This window comes from Rhinolophus hipposideros (genome assembly GCF_964194185.1).
Source record: "Rhinolophus hipposideros genome assembly, chromosome: 25".
Classification (NCBI taxonomy): domain Eukaryota; kingdom Metazoa; phylum Chordata; class Mammalia; order Chiroptera; family Rhinolophidae; genus Rhinolophus; species Rhinolophus hipposideros.
In genome coordinates, this window is record NC_138071.1 from 27,255,368 (window position 1) to 27,279,649 (window position 24,282).

General features: G+C 53.8%; 1 protein-coding gene across 3 annotated transcripts in view; it reads right to left on the reverse strand.

Moving 5' to 3' along the window:
* Positions 1 to 24,282, reverse strand: part of PRKAG2 (protein kinase AMP-activated non-catalytic subunit gamma 2) — a 190,402-nt gene that overhangs the window by 68,123 nt on the left and 97,997 nt on the right. For all 3 annotated transcript variants that reach the window (XM_081038101.1, XM_081038100.1, XM_081038102.1), the window contains exon 4: positions 1,449 to 1,666. In XM_081038101.1, coding sequence (XP_080894227.1) covers positions 1,449 to 1,666 — 218 coding nt within the window. The remainder of the gene's footprint in view (positions 1 to 1,448; positions 1,667 to 24,282) is intronic.

Consider the following 24,282-nt stretch of genomic DNA (forward strand, 5'->3'; position numbering starts at 1 on the left):
TTAAACCCTACCAGTACTCCGGGCTCAGCTCACTTGGTGCCACCGCACAAACTTCATTGCCCTCAGCACAGAGCACGATTTCGACTGTTTGTTTCACGCCTTATTCCCTCCAACTTACTTTCTGCATTTTACTTTTATCTGAGGGTCCTTCTACTCCCAGTAAGACTGTAAGCCCTAGAAGGCAGAAACAATAGCTTGCATTCCCTCCCTCAGCACTTAAAACAATACTCTGCTTGTCTAAGAAAATAAGCATTGAATGAACAAGGACAATAGTAATAGTATGTTCTCTCAGGACAAGCAGAACTTCCTCCTCCCCCAAATAACAATTGATGTGGTTGGATTGTGTCCTCCAGCCTCACAAAGCTCTGTTGAAGTCCTAACATCTGATACCTGTGAATGTGACTTCCTTTGGAAATGAAGTCTTTGCAGACGTGGTCAAGTTAAGATGAGGTCATACTGGATTAGGTTGGGCCCGAATCCAATATAACGGGTGTCCTCATAAGAAGAGGAAAATCTGGACACAAACAGACACAGAGGGAAGAGAGTTGTATGACGACGGAGGCAGAGAAAGTCTGGAGCCAGCAGAAGCCGGAAAAGGCAAGGAAGATCCCTCCCCTGGAGACTTCAGAGGGAGCACAGCCCTGCCAACACCTTGATTTCAGACTTCCAGCCTCCAGAGCTGTGAGACAATGGCATCCTGTTGTTTTAAGCCCTCCAGTTTGTGCTACAGCAGCCCCAGGAAGTGAATACAATAACTGAATAAAACTGTGACATCCACAGAGACAGACCTTGGTGATGTGGTTCTCCTGTCCTTGCTGGGAACAGCATGTTGATATTCTGCGACACCTAACAGGAGCCCGGCAGGCAATGAGGGCAGGACCGCCCCCCGCAGGCCCACTGTGTGGCAACGTGGAGGGCTCCAGTCTACAGCGGAGCCAGTGTCCCGCATCCATACCCACCAATCCTGCTTCTCACAAAGGTGCAGACACCTGCTTCACCACCAGGGCCACTGTGACAGGCTCACCTTTTCAAGAACATGTCCCAGTGCAAATGATGTCAAACACTAAATGTTAACACTCTAGACTCATATTTCCGTTTTTTAAAAAACTTATTTATTTACTTATTTTTTTGCTTCGCCTGTGACTTGTTACTTTAGTATCTCACTCAAGATGAACTCAGACAAAGCTTTCAAATGACCGACTTTTTTTTTAAAAAGCAGCTGAGGGAACAGAAAACGTTTTCAGGTCACGTTCCAGATGTTACCGTTTTCCATGGGATTCCATTTGCTTACTGGGCCCTCCCCATTTTTCCCCCTCAGCCTATGATTTATGATAAAATACAGCAAACATGTCAGGAGTGCACAGCCTCAGCTTCAGCTGACCACAATCAGACGCTGCCTTCCCTCCCGATGCCTGGCGGCCCGCCCACCCAACCAGGCCCAGACTTACGGTTCTGAAGAGCGCATAGTGTGTCGGTGATGCAGACAGAGGCCTCGCTGAGCTCTGGGAGGAGGATGGGCAGAACCTCTGGCCTGTGTCTGGAGGGGACGACGAGGCATAGATTCGATTTTCCAGTCGCTCAGGTTCATGCTTATAGGATTCGAGAGGAAATGTATGCTGCTTGGTCACTTGGGTGGGCGTGGACGGGGAGGAAGAGAGGCCCGAGGCTGAGAAGGAAAGCACAGAGTGCAGTCAGGAGGCCGGCTCAGGTGGAGGGAGGCACAGCGTGACGCCCCCACTTCCCAGGGCCCCAGATCTCAAGTGGCAAAAATCAAATGATTAAATCCTAAATATTGGGGGTAAGCTTTTGTAAACCTGTTTCTAACCCTGAGTGAGGCGGTCCTCACTCACGAGCAGCGGACGCCATAAGCTCATTGCTCTGGGTGGAATCCTGTCATCCAAAGAGATATGTCAGCGTCCTAACCCCCAGGACCTGTGAACATGACCTTATTTGGAAATACGGTCTTTGAAGACCCTATTGGGGGCGTCAATTAACTTGTCAAGGCGTCAAGTTAAGATGAGGAGTTGGGTGGGTCCTTACCCCAATGTGAGAAGATACAGAGACAGACACACACGCAGGGAGAAGGCGTGTGACGGCGGAGGCAGAGATGGGGGTGGCACACCTACATGCCCAGGACTGCCCAGGACTGCCACGCGCTGCCGGCATCGGGCAGAAGCCAGAAGAGCCCAGGAAGGGCTCGACCCAGAGTCTCAGAGGGAGTGCGGCCCTGGGGCACCTCGGTTTCCAACTTGCAGCCTCCAGAACCGTGAGAGATGAAACTGCTGTTTTATGCCACCCAGTGTGTGTGGTACTTTGCTACCACAGTTCTAGGAAACTAACAGTACAACACGTTGGCCTGATGTTGATTTGTTTTCCAAGAGACACAGGCTCTAGAGTTCGGTCTGGTCTTCCCATCTTACAGGTAAGTAAACAAAGGTTTCATTTTAAATTTGGTATTTAAACCAATCACGCAAGTCAAAGTGGACACGCTGCTGGCCATGGCCAAGGCCACCTGCTCACGGCCTGTGACCTGGACGAAGGCTGCTCAGCCAGCAGCTGTACCCTGGGTCTCCTTCGCCGTGCTCCGCTCCAGGCTCCTGTCCTCTGTCCCTGAGCAGACGTGTGTCCCTCTTCTGCTCCCAGCCTCAACCCCCCCCAGTGGCCTCCCACTCAGCTGTCAGGTCAGCGAGTCGCCCATCTCCAGACTCTCCCAGCCACGGGAGCCCTCCTTCCCCTGAACGTGTGTTATGAAGACATGCTGTAAACGTCAAGTACGCAAGTCTTTGGGGCAGGGATCCTGCCCACACCGTCTGGGTCCCATAGCACCCAGGGCTGTCTGGCCAGGGGAAGGCCAGCCAACAGGTAAGGAGAGGAGAGAGTAGGGAGCGGGGAAGGCTCAAGCTTAGCCCGAATCTTCTCTCCCTCCCTGTGCCCACAGTATTTCCTGGTGGCAGGTTTGGAAGTAACCAGTCAAAGGAGTGTCATGTCCCAGGGAACCCTTTTCCCATGAAGCCATCCATGCCAAATGAGAATCCATGCTCCCAAGCCCCAGCCTGGCCTCTAGGCGAAAGCAGGAGACAGAAGGCTCTACAGTCAGGCCCCAAACCTTTCGGAAATAGTTTTCTCTCAAAGGTCCCGAGAGCAAGGCCCGCCTTGAGGTGAAGCTGGGGGTGACAGGAGTCGGGAAGGAGGAAAGTGAGGCCCAAGCAGGAGGAAAGCTGATGGCTTAGCAGCTTCTGAGGGGTGCATGGGGCAGTCTGGCAGGCAGAATGCCAAATGGGCTGCCTGGCGCAGGTCCCAGCCCTTCCCCAGGCCAAGCTCCCAGGTTGTGGCACCAACGTTCCCCAGAGATGCCCACAGAAGGGTGAGGAATGAGAACGCCGGCCAAGGCTGTGTGCCAGCCTTTCCGAGGGCTTTGCTGGGACCAGGAGAAGCAGCGCCCACGCTGTTGTGTTTGTGGAGCCAGACGTCTCACTGGCCTCAGGCCCCCAGCCCGGTGGCATGTACTTCACTGGTTCTTCCAGTGACAGAGTCCTCAGCAGACACACCAGCCTGGCTTCTCACAGTGCGGCCGAGAATGGGCTAGCTCCCAGCGTCACAGTGGAGCAGGAAATGGTAGGGTCTGTGCTCCCAACTGTCCCCTGGCCACTGGAGGCAGAGACCCATCCTACGTGCTTTTTGGAGGGCCTGCCCTGCTTTGGGGGCGAGTGCTGGAGCCCCGACAAAAGAGCAAAACAGAGCAGATGGGGGTGGGGCGTTTAGGCTGAAAAGCTTACACGACCAACCACATCCTACCAACCTGAGAGAGCCCCTCCGGCACAACCCCTCTGGGGGCCTCCGTCCTTCATGTGAAGGGAGGGCCGGCCCCCGTGGTCTCAGCACCCCTCAGTCAACAGAGAAGAACACCCGTGTCCTCACACAGGGCGCGTCTAAAGCAGCCCTCCCCCTTGCCTGTGACTGGACTCCCAGCCCCAGCCCAGACTTTCTGGCTCGAACCACGCCCACACAGGACTTTTCAGAGGCCCAGAGGAAACCTGGACCTTTAGCAGAGGCATTCTGGCAATAACTGTCGAAAGTACAAATGCACACATTCGTCACAAACAATTCCACTTCTGGAAACTTGTTCCGCAGACACATTTGTGTAATTGCTAAATGGCCAGGGTACGGGGTCATTCATTATTAGCATGGGGCTTGGAAAAGCAGAGACTAGAGACACAGATGCTCGTTAATAGGAAGAGATTAAATAAATCATGGCACATCCACAAAGACAGCCCCAAGCCGCTACCGGAGCGCGGCAGAGCCCATCCTGCTTTTCATCTCCGAGATAGCAAAGAAAATGGAAAAAGCAAACTGCAGAGCCATCTGTGTAGAAGAGTGCCATTTATAGTTTCCAAAAAGGGGGAAAGAATATACATACACAGATATTCTGCCTATCTGCATATGTCTAGAGTGTCTCTGGAAGAATCTGGAAACACTGGCTGTGTCTGATGATGGGAACAAATAACTGGCCAGGAAGACTTTCATCATGGACCCTTTTCTATTTTTCACCTTTTAAATCACGTGAATGCAGCCTCTATTCAGAAAGTTACTCTTTTCTGCCACGGTTCTGCTTTTGAGCCAAGAGGCTGGCTAACACCACATGTGGGTGCCTCCTGCCTCCTGTGGGACCTTCGGGAGGTCTGACCCTCCCATGCCCACTATACTAAGAGAAGCGCTCAGAGGGCAGGGCCTGGTCTTCCTGGGCTCCCTGTCTTCTCCAGAGCATGTGCCGCTCCCCCGATTTCTATGCGTACTCGCTCTCTGTCTGAGAGAGGATGTCGTGTACGGACATCCATCCCTGGTGGAACCCCTCGCCAGTTCTTTGGGTACAGAACATCAATTTCTCAGATGTAAATAATTAAAGAGACTGTGACTAAGCAGCTTGCCATCTAAGAGGCATCTTTCACACACAGACTGCAGCGTCTGCTTATTGCGTGGCTGCCACGATCCTAACACAACCCGATCGAGGGCAAGAGCCCGTACGGGCCTAGACAGAACCGTGCTGAACTGCCTGGGACGCGGAGAAGATGAAGTGGGCTTCCCCCGGGGGTGGGAACAATTGGTTTCTAGTGGAGTGGAATGGTTTGCCAGCCCCCTCAGCGCTGCTCCTTCTCACCGAAATCCTTCCATGTTCAAGACACTTCCATCTTTCCACCTGCCTTCCTGTCTCCTCTCTCTCCCTTCCCTAAGGAGTGGTGATTCTTGTGGGGAGAACAGTCTTGTGGACCCAAAAAAGGGGTAAAGGAACATTGTGGGGAAAGGGACAGGTAATATGACGTGTGGATTACGAATGAGTGTATAGTTTAGGGAAGGAACTTTCCTGGAACCAAAAATATGCCCCTTCTTTTCACTGATACCTGAAATAGCTTTAAGAGAGAGAGAGAGTCTTGCAGTAACCACATCTCTTCTTCACCCTGCAGAATGTCTGCTGTTTGCAAAATGCTTTACACACTCTTGCTCCATTTGTTCCTCAAAGCCACCCGGCAAGGGGGGGGCGGCGCAGTTTATCCCCCCACTTTACAGGTGACTGAACATGACTGAAGAAGTTACTTATCCCAGGTCCTTTCATGAGTAAATGGCAGCCATCACAGTGTCTGGGCTCCAAATCCTAAACTCTTCTGCTGTGATTCAACTTGGGTATTGCCAAGAGAGAAGGGACATAGAGACTGCAAATCACACTCTGGGTGTGTGAACTGCTCTTCCAGAAAACGGGGCTTCACAAGCCAGCTTGGAAAGCACTAGGTGCTTGAAAGGAAATAAGGGGTGTCTGGAAGTGAAAGGGATACAGGAAGACAAAGATGGGCTTGGGGCTTTGTGGACATCCTGTGATGGGCGGACTTGGGTGGACTTCCTCCAATGGCGTTTCTTTCTCGTGTCAGCCAGAAAGACAAAGACATGATCAACAGAGAAGTGACTTTTACCCCTATTCATGCCATTTTACCAGTGTGGGGGAGAGGGACTGCCTCATGAAACGAAAGTGGGACAGGTAAGAAGGATATTCCTAAACTCGTTTTTTAAAAATACTGATGTCACAATCCACAAATAAAGAGGAAAACAGGGTGCTGCAGATCCAATCCCCTATTACTTTAAGTAGACTGATTTATTTCTCAATTGTAGGTTCCATCTTTCAGGAAAACTGGGTGTCTGATCGCCAGCTGCTGGGCCAAGCACAGCCGTTGACGGGGAGCATGTTATGATGAATCAGACAAGTCCCACCTTTCCTTCTGGTTAGGGAAAACGACACAAAAACAACCCCAATCCCAAACCTAAGCCAACAATACCACGCAATACACATTGAGAGTCTAGTGCGTGTAACACCAGGCAGGAGGTGCTCAGAGAAGGGGAGGGAGTCCCGAGACTGGTGGGATGGGAGAGCTCACAGAGGCACTGGGGGGAAAGCACAGAGCCTCAACTTCAGAACGTGAAACAGATCTGCCCCTGGGGTCAGATGGGGCTGGGGTGGCAGTCACCCTGCAAGACGGGCAGGTTTCTCGTTTTGTTCTTCTGAGAAGCCCTTCCCTCCCTCGTTTGCTTCTTAAGGACTTTGTTCAGGGCCGCTGTCCGCCTCTGAGCAGGACAATGCCTTTGATTCTCTCCGGGCAGCAGCCAGGACAAGTGAATAGACTCAGTGAGGGAACAGAACCAGCTCCTGGCAGCCACACAAGACACCGGGCAAGTGGCTCCAGACACCAGGGAGCCCGGAGTGGTGACTTCACAGGGCCAGGCTCTGTTGGCATGAGCTGCGTCTGGAGAGAAGGGGTAGGAGAAAGGTCAGCAGAGCCACTAGAGGAAAGTGAGCAGTGGCTGCTGACCGACAGTGGTGGGCTGGGAAGCAGAAGCCCGCCCCCTTCCAGGCCTGGTTGACCCCCACGAGCCCTGGCCCTTGAGCAAGTCAACCCCTTGCTGTGGCAAAATAAACCAGGTAGACCAGATGGCTCTGTGCTGTGCACATGCACACCCCCTTCACACCACCCTTGGGGCAGCACCAGCCTTTTTCATGCAGATGGTCAAAAACAACAGGAAAAAAGGAAACCTATTTTGTTTCTGATCTCAAAACATCCTTGTCGACCATTATGTTCCTAAGAGGCGTGAGTGAGAAGAGCAAAGTTTTAATTCACACAAGTTGAGGGGTTTGCTTATATGCAGATTGTCAAACAACTACTACTGGTCAGACCCTCAGACCGGAGGGGGTTTGTGACGTTTCTAACATTGGAAGCATGGTGACGGCTCACAGGGGGATCGTGGCACAGGGAGGGTATGTCAAACAAAAGCTCAGCCAGGGAGAGGCACGGTCCCTGCTGCTAAGGAACCAGGCCACAAAGGGACACTGGAAGGGATAGAAATCCCCGGGCAATACACAAAGTCGTGGAGTGCACCCACCCCACCGGGTGCTGGGTGGTGCCCAGCACACACTGTTTCGCTGACGAGGCCTTTTCTCAAGGGGAATTCACTGCTTTAATCTTTAACCTTTTCTTTCTCAGCTTTCCCTCTGCCTTCTGAACCTCTGCTCGTCCCTGCTTTACGCCTCGCCCCTGGACACCAAGGGTTCACGCAGTCACCGGCCAGCTCTCTCCAGGGCCCCTGCTCCTTTGCCGCTGGCTACTTGGAGATTTTGTTCCAAATGCTCCAGAACTGCCCTTCTCCTGAAAGACACTGAACAGGTGTCCTTCTCAACCCCACGCACCCCACCAGGGCCCCTCGTCTCAGCGGTTGTTTCCTGATTCTCGTCTCAGGATTGGCCTGGATGGCGTCACAATCTGATGGCGTTAGGTAGCTCTGGCCACCCTAGGGCTTACTCTCAAGTCATGTATTAACTTGGAGTAAGGCTTGGGGGCTGCAAGTTTTGCTTATGGACTCTTCTTAACAGTCTGTTTTATAATCTTTGATAATTGAAACTATTCAAAATATGTCAGAGAATGTCCCAAGTATTATTGGAGTCCCAGCATTATGGCAATGCAGTGGGGGGAAAAATTCTATTTAAAAATACCAACTTTGGGCCGGCCCAGTGGCTCAGGTGGTTGGAGCGCCGTGCTCCTAACGCACAGGTTGCCGGTTCGATTCCCACATGGGCCAGTGAGCTGCGGCCTCTACAGCTAAGATTGTGAACAACAGCTCTCCCTGGAGCTGGGCTACTGTGAGCAGCCGTGGGTTACCGGTGGCCAGCGTGAGTGGCCGGCAGCCATCACGAGTGGCCGGAAGCCGGTGAGAGCCACCATGACTTGCTGTGAGCAGCCAACTGACTGCCTCAGCCGGGGAAGCGCAAGGCTCATAACACCAGCATGGGCCAGGGAGCTGTGTCCTACACAACTAGACTGGGAAACAACAGCTTGAACTGGAGTGGTGGAGGGGTGAGGGAGGTGGAAGAAATGGGGAAAAAATACCAACTTCTTTTAGGACACTTTCCAAGGTTCTTATTCTTCTACGAGGAAAAAAAGGCATTTAAAAAAAGTAAGGTTCTCTGTGTCTCGTCATTAAACCATTGGCTCTAGCATATTGATACTTGCATGGGTAAACTGGCAAAACAAAACAAAACAAAACTAGTGGTGGGGGAAGGAAGTAGGAATTTCGCAGGGGCTCACTTTGAATCAGCCCTAGCGGTGCGGTGCCAGGCTCTGGGGTGGCCCTGGCCTTGCAAGAGCTGTGCCCTCTTCATGCTCTTTTGGAGGCCCGAGCTCTGCTTCACGGACCCCCAATGTGACCCTATATACTTCACTAGAGCAGAAAATAAGAGCATATGTGTCTTTTGATGTAGGAGCTCAGAGGCAATCCTTGGGGAAGAGAGGAGAGAAAAAAGCCTTTAGTTGCCTTGCAGCAAGAGGGAGAGATTCTAGAATAATCCATTTCCCATATAAAATGATTTCTGTAAAGTAATTTGCTATGGATTCTCCAGTGAAGGGCAAATCACTACAGACCAGTTGCTTCTGATGAAGGTCTTTGTGGAACCCCAAAAGCAACAGGCGTCATCTGGTGCTACACAGATGAGTTCTGCTGAGTGTGGCAGAATCCGGATAGCCCCCACCAAGGAATCAGCCAGTGAGGGACCTTAGCGGACAAAAGTTCCATGACTTCATTTTACAGTGGAAGAACCGCAGACCCTGAGAAGTCGTGTCAGGACGAAAGGCAACAGCTGGAGCAGAATTTGGGCCACACACAGCAATGACCTGGGTCTTCAGCCCCCCCAGTTGGGTGTTATCCCTGTGCCCGGGGAGGTGTCAGACTAGACGTCACAACCACGAGTATATGTGAGAGCACACATTCACACAGGGGACAGACAGTGCCAGGAGTCAGAGGTGGGAGGGTGGGGCTGTCTGGGGCCCCCACCACTGCACAGAGGCTCTTGGTGGCCTGTCCTAGGCTCCTTGCCACCCCCAGGCAGGGCACAGCCTGCTGGCTGCAGGCTGCACAGGATAGAGGGTGTAGCAGCAAGCCACGACTCAGGCATGCTGGATTTGGGAAAGGAGGAGGGATTGAGGGGACTTTAGGTTCCTTCCTGGGTCAGAGTGGTGACTGTCATTTCCTGAGAGGACACAGGGAAAGACGCTAACTCAGTAGGAAGGCATGCAGTTTCCGAGGTGCCTGGTGGGCAGGGGAAGGCTTTCTCGCACTGCCCACAGGTGGGGCCAGAATATTTATGGGCACGATTCCTCTGCCCCCACAGCCGTGCACTGCTCAGATGTGCTCTAAGGTCAGGACTAGATTTCTATGCAAGTTCAGACAAGTCTGTCTAACCTTGATCTTTCCGAGAAGCCTGTTTAGAACACAGCATTGTTTAGGCAAATTGTTCCTGCAAAGCCAGCCTGTCTAGTGCACACAGGTAAGGCTATGATGTAAGTGCAAATCTGGTTGGAGGGGACACGTGGGGTTGATTCTGCTGAGACAGGACTACAGGGGGGTCAACCGGGGAAGCCACACAGGCCTCCTCTCTCTGTGCTTGGGACGGCTCTGTCCCCAGCCCCTCTTGGAATTCCTGGTCGTTCACTACCTGCTTATTCTTCTAGTCACTGGGGAAATTCCCTAGAACCGGGAAGTATGTGATCCTCAAATGTTTGTGGGTCCCAGCACCCTTTCATAATCTGATAAAATTAATAAATGAAGTGTGGACACACAAACAATCTCTCTCTCTCTCTCTCTCTCTCTCTCTCTCTCTCTCTCTCTCTCTCTCTCTCTTTCTCCGCCCCCCCGCCTTGCAGAAATAACCTCAGGGCAACTCTAAATCTCTCAAAGCCAGGTTTGAAGAATCTGAATCCCAAGGGTTCTCCAAACATTGTCATAGTCCTTATTCCCGCACGGGTGGCCAGACTCCCACGGCGTCAGCGGCTAGCAGTACCTGTGTCCATGCTGAGAGACCCACAATAGCAGAACAAAGGGCCTGAAAACGGGCTGGGAAATCGAGGAGATGGCCAAGTCACGAGGATGCCCTGAGCACCCCAAACTAAGACCCCGGCACACGGAAGTTCCTGCAGTGTGCTTTCTAAAATCTGAAATTGTACCTTGAGTTTTTTCTGTACTTTCTGCACTGTGGGCTACTTTGAATCCCTCAGAAACTTGATGATAGTTCTCTGACCGCCCCCCCCCCAGACTGTGCTCGATGGTTCTCTGACCGCCCCCCCAGACTGTGCTCGATGCCCCAGTCATTTGGGTGCTGGGCTGTTGGGCCTTACCCTGGAGGGGCTCCCAGATGCCCGTGACTCCATGCTCTGGACTCAGCACAAGTGAGCAGGGGCTGTGGGTGACCTGGGAAGGGCTCTGAGCCACTGTCCCTTCCCCGAGCTGCATCCTGGGTCATTTTCAGTTGTACAGCTGACAGGTCAGGATTCACGGTTGGACCAGGCATGATGGCATGTGGACCCGGGAGCACAGTGTCCCAACCTCTACTCTGGAAGCAGGCGGAGGAGGCAGGGTTGGGGAGGCCGTTTGTGGGTGTGTGATCCCTGCCAGGCGCTCACCTTCCTGCTGGGTCTCCGCAAGCCAGGTGGTAGCTGGCAGGCAGTCCCGGGCATTCCCTTCCTGGGGTGCCGGCTGCAGCCAGCTGCCACGGGACTCCAACCAGGGCTGTCCTGTGGGTCTGTTGACTCAACACATCACCTGACACCACCCGCCAGGCCCTTTCTTTGTGACGTGCCTGGGAGGCCTGGCAGGGAAGCCTTCCAGGCCGGGTTTCTATGGGGCCAGAGCTCAGCTCTGCTCGCTTCCCTCCCACAGAAAGGGCCTGTGAGCCCTCCTGGGTATCTGCACACAGTGATTAATGGGCAGTCTCTTCCCGGAGGAGGGAGAAGGAAGGAAGAGCAGAGGAGGACGAAGCGTCTCATGTTGGAAACACATACTGCGTCCTTTGAAAAACAACCCAGAACCTCAACCCCAGGGCTTGTCTCTGCCCTAAACAACAACACAACAACAAGTTCTGGGAGTTCAGGCCGTAAGAAAAGATGACACCTCATAGCTGAATTTTTCTGGAACTAGGACCGTCTTTCTGGGCAGTCAAGCATTCCTTGCCTTCCAGCATCTGACCCACAAGAACCACCATTGTTAGGACTTGTACTATGGGGTGGGAGAGGCCAGCTCCGTCAGCATGATGTTGGGGTTTGGAAAGCCGCCTCCCAAAGACCTCAGCTGCTTGATCAGTCTTGCAGGGCATGGAGTCTCCCTTTTCTACACACTGTTTTCACTTGAAAGGCTCCACGCCCTCAGCAACGCAGCCACACGCTGATGGCTGGTCCGAGTCACGGTCCCCCAACATGGGACACCAAAGAGGGAGGAAGACGGGCGGGAGCCCCAGACTCAGTGGTGCCCAGTGCATACCCTCTGCCTCCACATAATTTAATGTGCTCTCTGGTCTCCCCTCATGGGGTTTCCAGAACCGCGTCTGAGAAATGCTATTGGAACAGTGCGCTTACAGAGCGGCTTTTTCCCCGTTTTCCTTCTGAGTCACTCTCCAGCTTCGGCACCGATTGTCGCGTACGTTCATCTTTCGCGAAGCCGGTGCTGGTTTCTGGCGTTAATGATTCCTGCTTCGTACGTGCCCTGCACAGGCCAACCTTATACAATGACCGTGTGCGGGAGCTAGTTCTTTCCGTGTCCTGAGTTCTGCACAGACCACAAGTTGTGGGGCCTCACTAATCGCTGGGCGCCCGGCACACCTTCCCCGATCAGTGGGTATTCACAGAGCATACATGGCAGTCCTTCGGTCAACAGAGTACCCAACCAGCAGCACCCATCAAAGAACAAGTGGAGATACCAGATTTCATCAAAACTTGAAACGTAAGGTCTTCAAAAGATACTGTTAAGAAAATAAAACACTGACAAGTGATAGGGAGAAAATATTTACACAATACGTACGTGCTGAAGGACGTGTATCCAGAATATACACACACCTCTCAAAACTCCATCACAAGAGAATAATTCAACAGCAACTAAAAAACCAGACAGAAGACGAACCAGGTATGTCACCTAAGAAGATGTACCAATAACAAGCACATTAGAAGACGCTCAACATCTTAATCGTGGGGGAAATGCAAATTAAAACTACAAGGAGACACCACTCCACACCTGTTAGGCTAGCTGAAAATATTTAAACACTGACAATGCTAAGTGCTGGTGAGCAACAGGCATTCTCACCCGTTGCTGACGAAAACGCGAAATAGAACAGACAAGACATTTTGGGAAACAGTTTGCTGGCACACTCAGTAACAAAAGGAAGGAACCATGGACAGATTCGACGTGGGTTAATCTCGAAGGCACTGCACTCAGTGGAGGCTACGTAATGCTTCTGTCCATTTAGGCGACATTCTGGAAAAAGCACACTTATAGGGGACAGAAACACGATCGGTTGCCAGGGGTTGGGGATGGAGGAGAGGCTGACTATGAAAGGGCATGAGGAAACTTTGGGGGGGTGACAGACCCGTTCCATGTCTTGGTGATGATTATATAGTTAGATACGTTTGTCCAAACTCACAGAACCAGACACTAAAACGGGTGAAATTTACTGTACGTAAACTCTGCCAGGAAAGCTGACGTTTTAAGGACGTGCTCTGATGTGAGTTTGGGGGCCGGCCACCTGGTGCTTGTCCCCTGGGCCTTGAGGACGGAGGGGCTGGGCTCTGATGGAGACCACTCGGCTCTGGGGCCCAAGACCTGCTCAATGAAAACCAGCAGCTGGTATCCCCTCCCTCTGGCATGAAGGTCACCTCCGGAGACAGGATGGAGCGACCACTGCTGGGCAGGAAAAGGGTTGAGATCTTGGCTCTGGGGACCCCTGAGGCTCAGGCACCATCCTCCCCGCCCCCCGACAGCCCCCAAGACAGGCAGCCTGTATCCCCCAGGCCAGTTGGGAAGGGAGAGGGGTGGATAGAGTGAAACGGTCAGGCTGGGAAAAGGGAAGGTCCCTGCAGAGTGGCCAGGGAGGAGCAGGCCGAGTGCCCCCGCGGACATTCCACGTCTGTGGGTGGACACAGCTGACCAGCAGCCATAGCCTGGGACATGTCCGTGCCGCCGTCTTCCCCAGGGGGTCCTGGTGTAGGTCTGAGCACACATACAGCCCCAGCTGCCCAGGGGCAGTGCAGAGGCCTGGACCAGGCTACCACGAGTCTGGGGGGCTCTCCTAGGGGCGCATAGGGGTTTCAGAGCGAAGGTGCAAGGGCGAGGCCCTCGCCAAATGGCTGCTGGCCCAGAGTGGCTGCTGTGTGAGGGAAGACACGGGCCTCCTTCCAGGCTCACCCCTTCCTGGGCGCGCACCTGTGCCTGCTTCTTCCCCCGTGGCCACTCAGGCCCAGCAGCGGCTTCTGTGCCACTGCACATGGCTCTTCCTCCATTTTAAAACACGGTGGCAAAATATGGAGTTTTAGAAACCTATATGCTGAGTACATGAACGTGCATGAACGTGTCAGTAAAACTTTCCGAAAAACCTGATTTGTGGATCAGAATTGCCTCTCTTTTAAAAAAAGTTGTTTTACATTGTGGCAAAATGCATGGAATGTAAACTTTACCGCATTAACCCTTTATAAGTGTACAAGTCAGTGGCCATTAACACATTCACACTGTTGTTCCACCATCCCCACCATCCATCTCCAGAATGTTCTCCTGTCCCCACGCTGATACTGTCCCCATTAAACACTCACTCCCCATCTCTCAGCCCCCCTGGTAACTCTAGGGACCGGAATCACACAGTATTTGTCCTTTGGTGACCGGTTTCTTTCACTTGGTCTCATGTCCCTGGGGGTCATCCACAATGCAGCAGGTGTCAGGATTTACTCCTTTGTCGGGCTGAACACGATTCCATTACATGGCCAGACCAGAGAGCTTTCTTTAAAACCCCTCCCAGCTTTGCTACTGTTTTGTTTCTCCTCCCGGGTCTCCAGCTACCCTTTCCTGTGGCTGGCAGCGTCCTTTTAGCCCCAGGCCTGGCTTCCCAGTGTCCTCATGCGGATTCGAAGGGTCCAGAACAAGGAGTTAGGTGTTCGCTGTACACACTGCTCCGGGGGAGAGTCCCACTGTCCCTCTTGGTCCCCGTGTCACTTCCCGTCCCTTCTTCCGGGCTCTGGGCATGTGTGAGATGCAGGGCCTCGGTCACGGGACCCTGAGCGGGTCACCAGGCTTGTGCTGAGAGAGCCCAGGGAGGTGTCACACATTCCTGGCCTTCCTGAAGCCAAGTTTCCGACGTGCTGGGAAGCCCTGCCAAGGGTAATGTGACATTTACATGACACCTGGTGAGACTGCTGGCGGTGACATAACTGGAGGAAGGCGGGTGGGGGTGTGTCCCCTGGGCACAGGGCCTGTAGCAAGGCACAGTCTGATGACTCGGTGTTGTGTAAATTAAAGCAGCGGTCACCTGTTCGTCCGCGTCTTGGCTTAACCTGCTCCCTCTGATATGACCACAGAATCACAAAGCCGGTCACTTCCACCTTTAGTGCTCTTCAGCCACTGGGGAAAATATCTACAAGCTCCTTGGGGCTGAGGAGGCAAGTGCCCCGGCATGAATTACTTTGAGGGGCTCCTAAAGGACAAGCCCTTCACAGCAGGTGTCTGTGACAGGCCGTTCTGTGGGTCTGCTCACACCGTGTTTACTGTGGGCTCCTTGAGGCCTGGCACGCAACTGGACACTGGGCCAGGGGCTGCGGACACAGTGGAGGGAGCGGACACAAAGTGGACAGCGGACACAGCCCCTGTCCTCTTTCAACTTATTCTGCAAGGACTTCAGTAGCAAACTCCTCGTTCTATCGGCCACCAGGGCTGCTCAAGTATAAGCTGAGCCTCCGTGTAGCCATCAGTGAAATGGGCAGATTGGATTTGAACACGTATGCAGCTACCTACCCAGGTAGCAGGGTTACCTTCGTGCCCCGAGCATGCTGAAAGCTGCATCTCTTCATGAGGATCTGGGCAGAAGCTGCAAGGCTGGGCACTGGCCTAGCCCTTAGCCCAGCGTGCAGGACACCCTACGCCCACAGGGGGGAGAGGGTTGGTGCCGTGTGGACAGGTGGAGACCACAGGCACTGAGCCTGCCAGACCCGCAGCATAGCGAGAACAGTCAGGGCTTCCTCTGGAGGAAAAGGTAGACCCCACTCTGTGTACTTACTGCCCCAGCTCTTCAGGGGCCTAAGCCTGTGGGCTGGCTGCTGGCACAAGAGCCCAGGGTGGCCAGCTGCTGGGGTTTCCCAGGGGTCGACCTCAGACCAGGGTCTCCTCCTCAGCTCCTACCAGGGCTGCCAGGAGCTCTGCAGGCCTTCTTTCTATTTCAGCTCCCACATACCTTGTTTTCCTCCTCTGCTCCGCTCCCCCCTCTCCCCTTTCTTCTTTACCATTAAGAGTGTGGCTCTGAGAAGCCTCGTGATGCTTTCAGAGAAAACCACAGCCCCCCGGGGCCAACCTGCAGTGCTGGGGAGAGTGCAGGGTCCCTCAGCCATGCTCCAGGACTTCATCGTGGATGTAATAAGTGGCTTCTCTGGTGACTAGGGGCAGGTGGGAAAGTGGGGAGCTTTGGGGGACAAACCGGGGTCTTCGGCACTGCTGGCCGTCACCCAGCTCTGAATGTCATCATCTCTCCTGGGACCGAAAGCAATCACCTCTTTTTCCTGCCTAAATATCAGATGGCTAAGAGGAAACCATTGCCCACGGTTACGAAAGGTGCAACCTCCCACCCATCATCAAAGCTTCAAAAAATGGTTAAAGATCCAGCTGAGGGGTGGGCTGGGAAAACCTCCCCTCTCCTTTCAAGGCCAATAACAATGGACACAGCTGGAAGGAACAGATTGGAAGGGGCAGCCATGAGGGAAAGTGAAGACGGAGGAGCCAGCATCGCTTGTCTCCGGCTGGCCAGTCCTCCCCCAGGAGGGAGAGAGCCCCGGAGCTCGGCCAAAGCTCTGTTCATTCCAGGCCCCTGTCGAGCTGGGGCTGCCACGTGCAGGCTCAGCCCCTCCCTTGGCTCACCTGCCACAGATTCTCTGAGAGAGAAATGAAAACCTGGGCCCTGCCCTCGGGGATTCTCGGACCGAGACAGGCAGTTGGGCAGGTGTTCCATCACATCTGGGTCAGTGGGACCCAAACAAGCCCAGGCCTTGGGGGTGCTCCTGGTGGGGACGGGCACAGCATGAAGATAGCCTCGTGGGAGAACGGTGGCCTGGGGCACATGGTGGGGGGCACTGCACGGCCTGCAGTGGTTAGAACAAAGTGGACCATCAGCCGCGGCTACTCCGGCAGGCTCACCGTTATTTCCCCTTGAGCGCCGTGACAGCTAGTCCGTGTTTTAGTAGGAGATCCTGAAAAACCAAGTTAACGGCTAGCATGACGGCCTGGTTCATAGCTGCGGTTCGTGTTTCTGGGCAGGGGTCTGGCCTGGTGACTAAATCCCCCAGAAGGCTGCCTTCCTCCCCAGTGACTGCTGCCGACTGGGTCCCAATAGACCTGGGAAAGTGCCACCCGGCTTTGGCTGCGAGGATGCCTGCGGTTCCAGTCTCAGCCCCCTGCTGAGAAAGAGGAGCTGGGGTTACCAGAAGCTGGCGCTGCCACAGATTCACCCCGGGTGAGATGGGGAGGAGGCGGGTATAAGGAGGGGCCCTTCCCACTGCAGATGTTTCTTTTTTGGTGAAGAAATGGCAAAGGGGCCTTCCTTTACATGAAAGCAGAGTATTTTTGCTTTCATTTAATCAACCAATGGGACGATAAGCATTTACTGGGCACCCACTGCACAGAGAAGTGTTTGCAGGGGGATATGAAAAGGCAGGAGCCGAGGTCCTGTGCTTGGGAGAAGGGCCAGTGGGATGGGCTGAGGAGACAGAAGGAAATCTATGAGCTCATTAAGCCACAGTGCAAGGAAGCAATGATTAAGTTTGCCTAAGTCCTGTTTGGAAAAAGGAAAGATATTCATAGATAAATGAAAGTCAGATAAGATAAAGAGCCTGGTACACAGCAGAGGGTGGGTGTTCGTGTGTGTGTGTGGGGTGTGTGTGTGTGTGTGTGTGTGTGTGGTGGTTCTTGGCAGAAGCGGGCCTTTGAGACTGATTAGAATTAGATAAATGGGGGGACACAGGGGTAGGGAAGCAAGAGCGTTGTGGAGGAGACAGGGACCCATCACAAATCAGTGTCCCCAGACTGCAAAAACAGTATGCCTCCGTCGGAGACGGCTCTGCCTGCCAACGTTTGGCAGCATCCAAGATTAATGGAATAGTCCTACTGAAATCTGGCAATGCAGTTCTGAGCAACATGGCTTTTTTTCTTAACACTTAGTAAGAAAGAGGTCATTGTATACGTCATCGCAAGATGTTTCCTTCCCCCACAAAGGGAAGAGGAGGTGGATTTCAGCAGCTCCCTCCACGGCACCCAAATGTGTCACGTTGAGTGAATGAAGCACATTCCTGCAAGGCTCTGTTCCGGGTGCCGGAGGCTGAGAGCCAACGAGGAGAGACCCAGCCCTCGTGGAGCTCATTTTGGACCCTGGTAACTTGAAGTGTGGGTGGAGGACCAGCAGCATGGCATCCCCAGGAGCTTGCTGGGCATGCAGACCCCCAGGCCCCAGCCACAGAATCTGAACTTGCCCTTGAACGGGGTCCTCCAGGGACCCTCACGCACGAGAGTGAGAACTGGGCTCCACACCAGCAGTTCGGAACTGGAGCAAGAACCAGGTCACTGCCGGCTTCTGGACCCCACTCCCAGAGATGGGGCTTTGCTGTCTGGGATGGAGGCCCGGACTCTGCATTCCTAACAAGTCCCCAAGTATGAGCTGGTCTGGGACCCACACTCTGACAGCCAGCTGCTTGGGTTCTGGGGGGAGCCTGGGACTATGCTGCTGGGCCTGCACCCCGAGGAGAGGCCTGCGGGCGGCTTTCCCCTGCAGCCAGGCCCAGTCCCTCACTCTCCACGCCCGGTCCTGCCATTCAGGAACAGTCTAGCTCTGCGCCCAGCCCAGCCAGTTCTCAGCACGTGTCCTGCCCATTTAGAGATCAAACATCTCCGCAGAACCAATGCAGCCTGCCTGGGAATCTGCAGAGGGGTCCCACGGGAGGTCCCGGTGTTTCATGCAGACGAGAACACAAAGAATTAAGAGACAGCCTTGCTGTGACAACTGAGTCATAAAATGCAGATAAAAGTGCCCATCAGAGTGCCAGCCCTTTTTTCCCTCATCTCTCAGGGGTTAGTCGTGCCCCCACGAGCCCCTCCATGCCCTTCGGGGCTGCTGCCCAGGGAAGAAGCCTCACTGGCAAGCAGGTGACTCTGGCTCGGCTTGGAGCTGTCACTAGGCCAAGGGGAGCTCTGAACAGAGATGCTGAATTATTCAAACTGTCCCTCCACAGGAGCCAGTCACTAGCCATGTGTGTCTATTTATATTTAAAATTAAATCAAATGAAAACTTCAGTCCCTCCTTGCTCTCATGGGTTGAACTGTGCCCCTCAAAAGGATATGTTGAAATCCTAACCCTTGGCCAAAAAAACCTTGTGAATGTGGCTTTATTTGGAAATAGGGTTTTTACAGAAGTGATCAAGTTCAAATGAAGTCATCAGGGGGACCCTAATCCAACATGACTGGTGTCCTTAGAAGAAGAGGACATTGGAACACAGCCACGCACACAGAAGGGAGAATGCCACGGGAGGACGGAGGCACGATCGGAGTAATGCTTCCACAAGCCACGGACTGCTAGCTCCCACGCGAAGGAGGAGAGAGGCTTGGAGCAGCTTCTCCGGCAGAGCCTCCAGACGGAGCTAACCTTCTGACGCCTAAATGTTACACTTCCAGCGTCCAGAACTGCGAGAGAGAAATTTCTGTTATTTTAAGCCCCCCAGTTTGTGGTGCTTTGTTCCAGCAGCCCTAGAACTACTACAGTTGCACTGTCCAGATTTCTGGGCTCAACAGCCACGCGTGGCTAGTGGCTGGCCTACGCAGCAGCACAGATGGAGAACACGTCCGTCTCTGCACCAAGTTCTGGACACTGTCGCTCTGCCGTGTGCCTTTATAAGAAAGACGCAAAGACGAACAGTCCGATTTTCAGAAAAAGCCAGCTTTTGTTGGGCTGGCCCGATTTTGTCTTCCATATTCTCCTTACATCCCGAGCTCCTGTCCTTCAAAAGGGAGACCCACCCTCATTGCCAAAAGGAAATCAAAAGGCTCTCCCCCCAACATGGGAAAAGTCACCTTGACATTTAGGCCAGAGTCTTTGTAAATGCCAACAGCAGACGGCTGCCATGCAGGTCTACACGGACCCTGAAAACCAGATTCACAGAACGAGCCCACTCCCACAGCCTTGCCAGGTGTGTCCCCATCTGCTCGTCTAACTTACCTCTTGTTTGTCTCCACACCACAGCCACTCTGCGCATAGACAACTACAACTCTGAAGTTTAACGCTCACCTGTTAATAATTTATTCCTCAAGATGAGGTATTCAGAATCCCAAGAACCTCAAGTGAAAATATCCAAATTGCTGGATAATAAGACCGAAACCACGAATTGGGGCACGCCCCCTAGGACAGCGGAGTTGAGTGGTGGAGAGGTATGGGGGTGGAGGGTGGAGGACCTGAGCCCAGAGGTCAGAAGCTGGGGGTTCCAGCCTGAGAACCAGAACAAAACAAAGCGCACGCTGATCTGTCAATGGCACACTTTTGCCTCCAAGCGTTCTCACACATCCTGTCCCTCAGCTCTGCCTGGACCATTTCCTTCCTGTAGCCAAGCTTTCCAGAGTCCAGCACACACGCCCGGCAGAGAGACACTGCCACACACACTCCGTTCCAGCCTCTCACATTGCCTGTTGCTTTAATGCCACTGCCCATTCTCTGACTCACTCAGCAGTGGGTGCCAGAGGCAAAGAAGAGAAAAAGAAAGGTGGCCCTTCTCCACCATAGTGAATAATGCTCTGCAGAGAGATTGCAGCTGCTCCAAGCAAGAAAATCTGTTTGCAGAACTCTGCTGTCTTTCCAGTGTGTTTCCTACTTAATCTACCAGTGGGCAGATAAATGGTGTTTCCCGCCCACTAGGGTCTCCCGCCTGGATGGCAGCAATTCTGCTCTCAGCTCTGGCCCGAGGCCCTGCGGGTTCCCCCACTCTCCTGTTCGTATTATTGATGCAGTGAAGTCGGATTGCTCCCGTGCTCCCACACCTTCCTGCTGCTCGGGTCTTTAAGAGTGTTGTGATATTGGAGCATGATACCGAAAAGTGCACAAGTCACGAGTGCATGGATTTGCACAAATGAGTGCATCTGTGTAAGCAGTGCTCATATAAGGAACAGAAGGTCAGTCCCCTGAAGGATTTATGCAACTCCTACAGGGGGAGGTTACCCTGCTTAGGGACACACAGCACAATGGGAGGAAGGCTGGGAAGTTGTGGACCAGGCTTTGAACCCCTCGGACCCACCCAGAGCTGAAGGAGGTTTCTTTGGTGTGTCAGATTCTATCTACTGTAAGACACACCACTGACTTGACCAGCCAAAGGCTGAACACATTTTTGATGATCAGCAGGTTAATGAGAATTTCTCAATGTTCTGATACAATGTTAATGCAACCGGGCTGTACTTCCGGCTCCCTGGACCCTGGACAGAAGTGCTGACGTCTGAAGTACATGATGAAATGTTCTGTTATCAAATTGCTTTGGAAACCCCTCTGGTATCAGTCGGCTGAGGCTGCCGAGTCTCCCTTTCATTCCTGCTGATAAGAGCAAAGCCCACTGCCATTCGAACAGCACCAAGAAAGGGAAGGATCGTTATGTTTGTTCCCCTTTCTCAATCGGGGACACACACACACACACACACACACACACACACACACACACACACACGAGGTGGAAGTTAATAAGAATCCTGTCGGGAAAGTTGGTTGGGGAGCACTAAGCCCCAAAGAGGGTCACCTCAGCAGGCTGAACACAGAGCCAGAATCGGTCCACCGACATTCATCCATCACATAAAGCTGGCCTTGGGGACTGGCAGGTGCGGTTCCTGCCCCAGCTGAACTGCCCGTGACAGACACTCCTTAGGGCTGTGCGTGCGTGCACTCACAGGTGTGTAATAAGATGCTAGGAGCACACGCAGGGCGGCTTTGTGGCTTGTTCGTGCCGTGCCCTCCTCCGGCGAGGCCGTGCCCCTGTGCGGCAGGGACTGGGGGAAGCTGTGACGACTCCTCCACTAGCTTATCAGGGAGCGTGACTCGGGAGCCACGTGCCCGTCAGGCAGCTCCTGATTCGCTTTCTTATGTAAGGGGACATGGGACATGGCCATGTTTGGCCAACTGAGAAGCTATGGGGAACAGTGAAAGAAACTGGGACTTCTCAGGGAAGGGGATGTGAGAGTCAGGTGTGTTGGTTTTCACCAGGACCCAGAAAGAAAACAATCCCATTTGTCCAAAAAATCAGCAACCTAAGTGTCTCCTACAGATGCCACCAAAGATTCGAATGAATTTCTGTCTGTTGAAGTGCCAGGCTCTGGGGTCCCCATCCCGCTAAAGCAAGAGCCACAGGCCTGCCTCTTCTCCCAGCGCACCCTGCAGGGGGCATCACGCCACTTCCAGGACCTCGGGGACCAGGGCTGGCCTCGAAGGGGCCCTTCTGGACAACCCCACCTTACCTATTGCCCTTTTCTTGCCACTCCCACACACCAGCGTCACGACTGTGCCCTCTAACTCCTGAGGTCAGAACTGCTGAGGGGGGCGTTTCGAGCCTGCAGCCTGCGTCTTCTGAGACCTGCTTATCAGGGTAAAGACGAAATGACACCGCCTGCTGTAGACCTGGCTTGTCTACCGAAGGCAGGTCTGGAACAGGGGCATGCTTCCTTGGAGTGAGGGCTTCGATACCAACTACTTATACAGCAGGTCCTTGTCCCAGGGAAACCAGCCCAAAGGGCTTTGCGTTGGGCAAGGGGAGCCCCTGGTAAGAGGCGGCTTCAAGCCCACCACGTGCTGTCAGGGGCCCCATTTCTCCAAGCCAAGTAGGCCCTCAGTGCCGAAGCTTTCTTTGGCCACCCCTGGGGACACAGCCCACAGAGCACAACTACAAACCACTAACAATGGCCTGTTACCAGGGACAGGAAGTGACTCCGCCATGACTGCAGTGGCTGCACCTCGGGCCACCTTCCCTTCTGCAGTCACAGCTACAAGGGCAGGGCTACGCTGCCACAGGGCACGTGGCCCAGCAGGAGTCCTTGGGGCCTGCGTGGCAGGCACACTGGCTCCTGCAGTAGAACGTCACCTGGCCTGTTGTAGCTGGTGTCCCAGCCACCGTGCATGAGAAGCAGAAAGCCGGAGGGGCCCAGGGGACACTGGAGGGAGGCTGCCTGCAGGAGACCCAAGCCAGCAGCAGGCTCTGTCACGGCCAGACACAGTGATAGTGCTGAGTCATGAATGAAAAGAAGGCTGATCACCGTCAGCGCATATTCTGCTGCCTGGGAAGTCAGAGTCCAGCCTCCTAAGCACCGGTCTCTCCTGCCCCTGGGGCCTGGACCGCCAAAGGTGACATCAAGCTTTCCCTGTAGGTGGTAACGACTACTTAGAAGCGACCTGCTCACAGCCCTGGACCAGGAAGTCACGCTCCCTCCTTCTCCTCCTGCCCTTAACTGGTCAGATTCCCAAGGGCTCCACCTTCACTGGTCTCCCCAGGTCACAGAACAAGGGTCCTGAAAGGGTCAGAGCATCTCCCCACCAGGGACAGCAATGCACAGCAAAGGTGAGTCCTCGGAAGACACCACGATCCCCAACCAAGGGTCACGGGAGGCTGGCGTGTGTGCAACCACCACCCCTCTACTTCCACAGGCCACGTCTATGCTTTCATGTCAGCAGCTGAAGTCTTCCTGACTTTCTCTCAAGGAATGCATCCAAAAGAAAGATGTCCACCCGTGTGGCTTCTCCAGGTCTTAGTCACAGCAGCTTAAGCAAACGCCAAGTACAGGCAGCCTCTAGAACGCATTCTGGCAATTGCTTCTACTTCTCAAACCTGACCTTGAGGCCACTGCAGTTCCAGGCCCCTTGGCTCCGGGGGAGCCAGCTAGCCAGGCCAACGAGTGGGAGAACAGGGCATTGGAAACACAACCCCCAAGGTGTCTGCCCACAGGACACGTGGGGGAGCTCCAGCCTCAGTGCCTCAAACCCCAGGACGTTTAGTACCTGGTCAGAGGACATGCGCACACACCTGCGTAACAACTGGGTCCTGTCACTAAAACCCAGTGCCTCCCTCTCAGACACTTCCCAAACTGGAGGAGCCTTTGTCCAGGCCACACGTCAGTTTGCTGGCCGGAGAACTAACAGCAACGTGTACGTATCCAACAGATGGGCTGGAGACCTGGGGTCGCATGTCCAGTGGCACCAGCATGGAGCCGCGGGGCAGTGCTGCCGAGGTGCTGCTGCTCTATTTCCAAGGGTCCCTCCCTCTACTAACCAGTGGTCACAGAAGCCACTGAGGGACCTTCGGAGAAACGCGCTCCTGTCCTCTAGCCCCTGTGTCAGCTTCTCTAGGATCTCCCAAGTTCAGGGGATCCAGCGGTTGCCTCCGTGGGAGAGGAATGGAAATTCAAAAGCCAAAAGTTCTCTTCTGGGTGGGGGGGCTGAGAAGGTGACCCAGTTCTCTAAACCTTCTGATGCCCCATCTAACTCAGCCATTCAGCTCCGTGAGAGGAGCCGGGGCGGGGGGCCGCCCTTGAAGAGGTCCCGCTCCCCCGCTTTGGCAAACACAGGACACACAAAGCCCTGAGTGCCTGATCAAGAGCCAAGTTCAACAGCAGCCTGTGAGCTGGGCCAGGTCCGCAGAGGGCTCTGAAGGGGCCAGCCGAGCCTGCAGACCCGTGGCCCCCGGC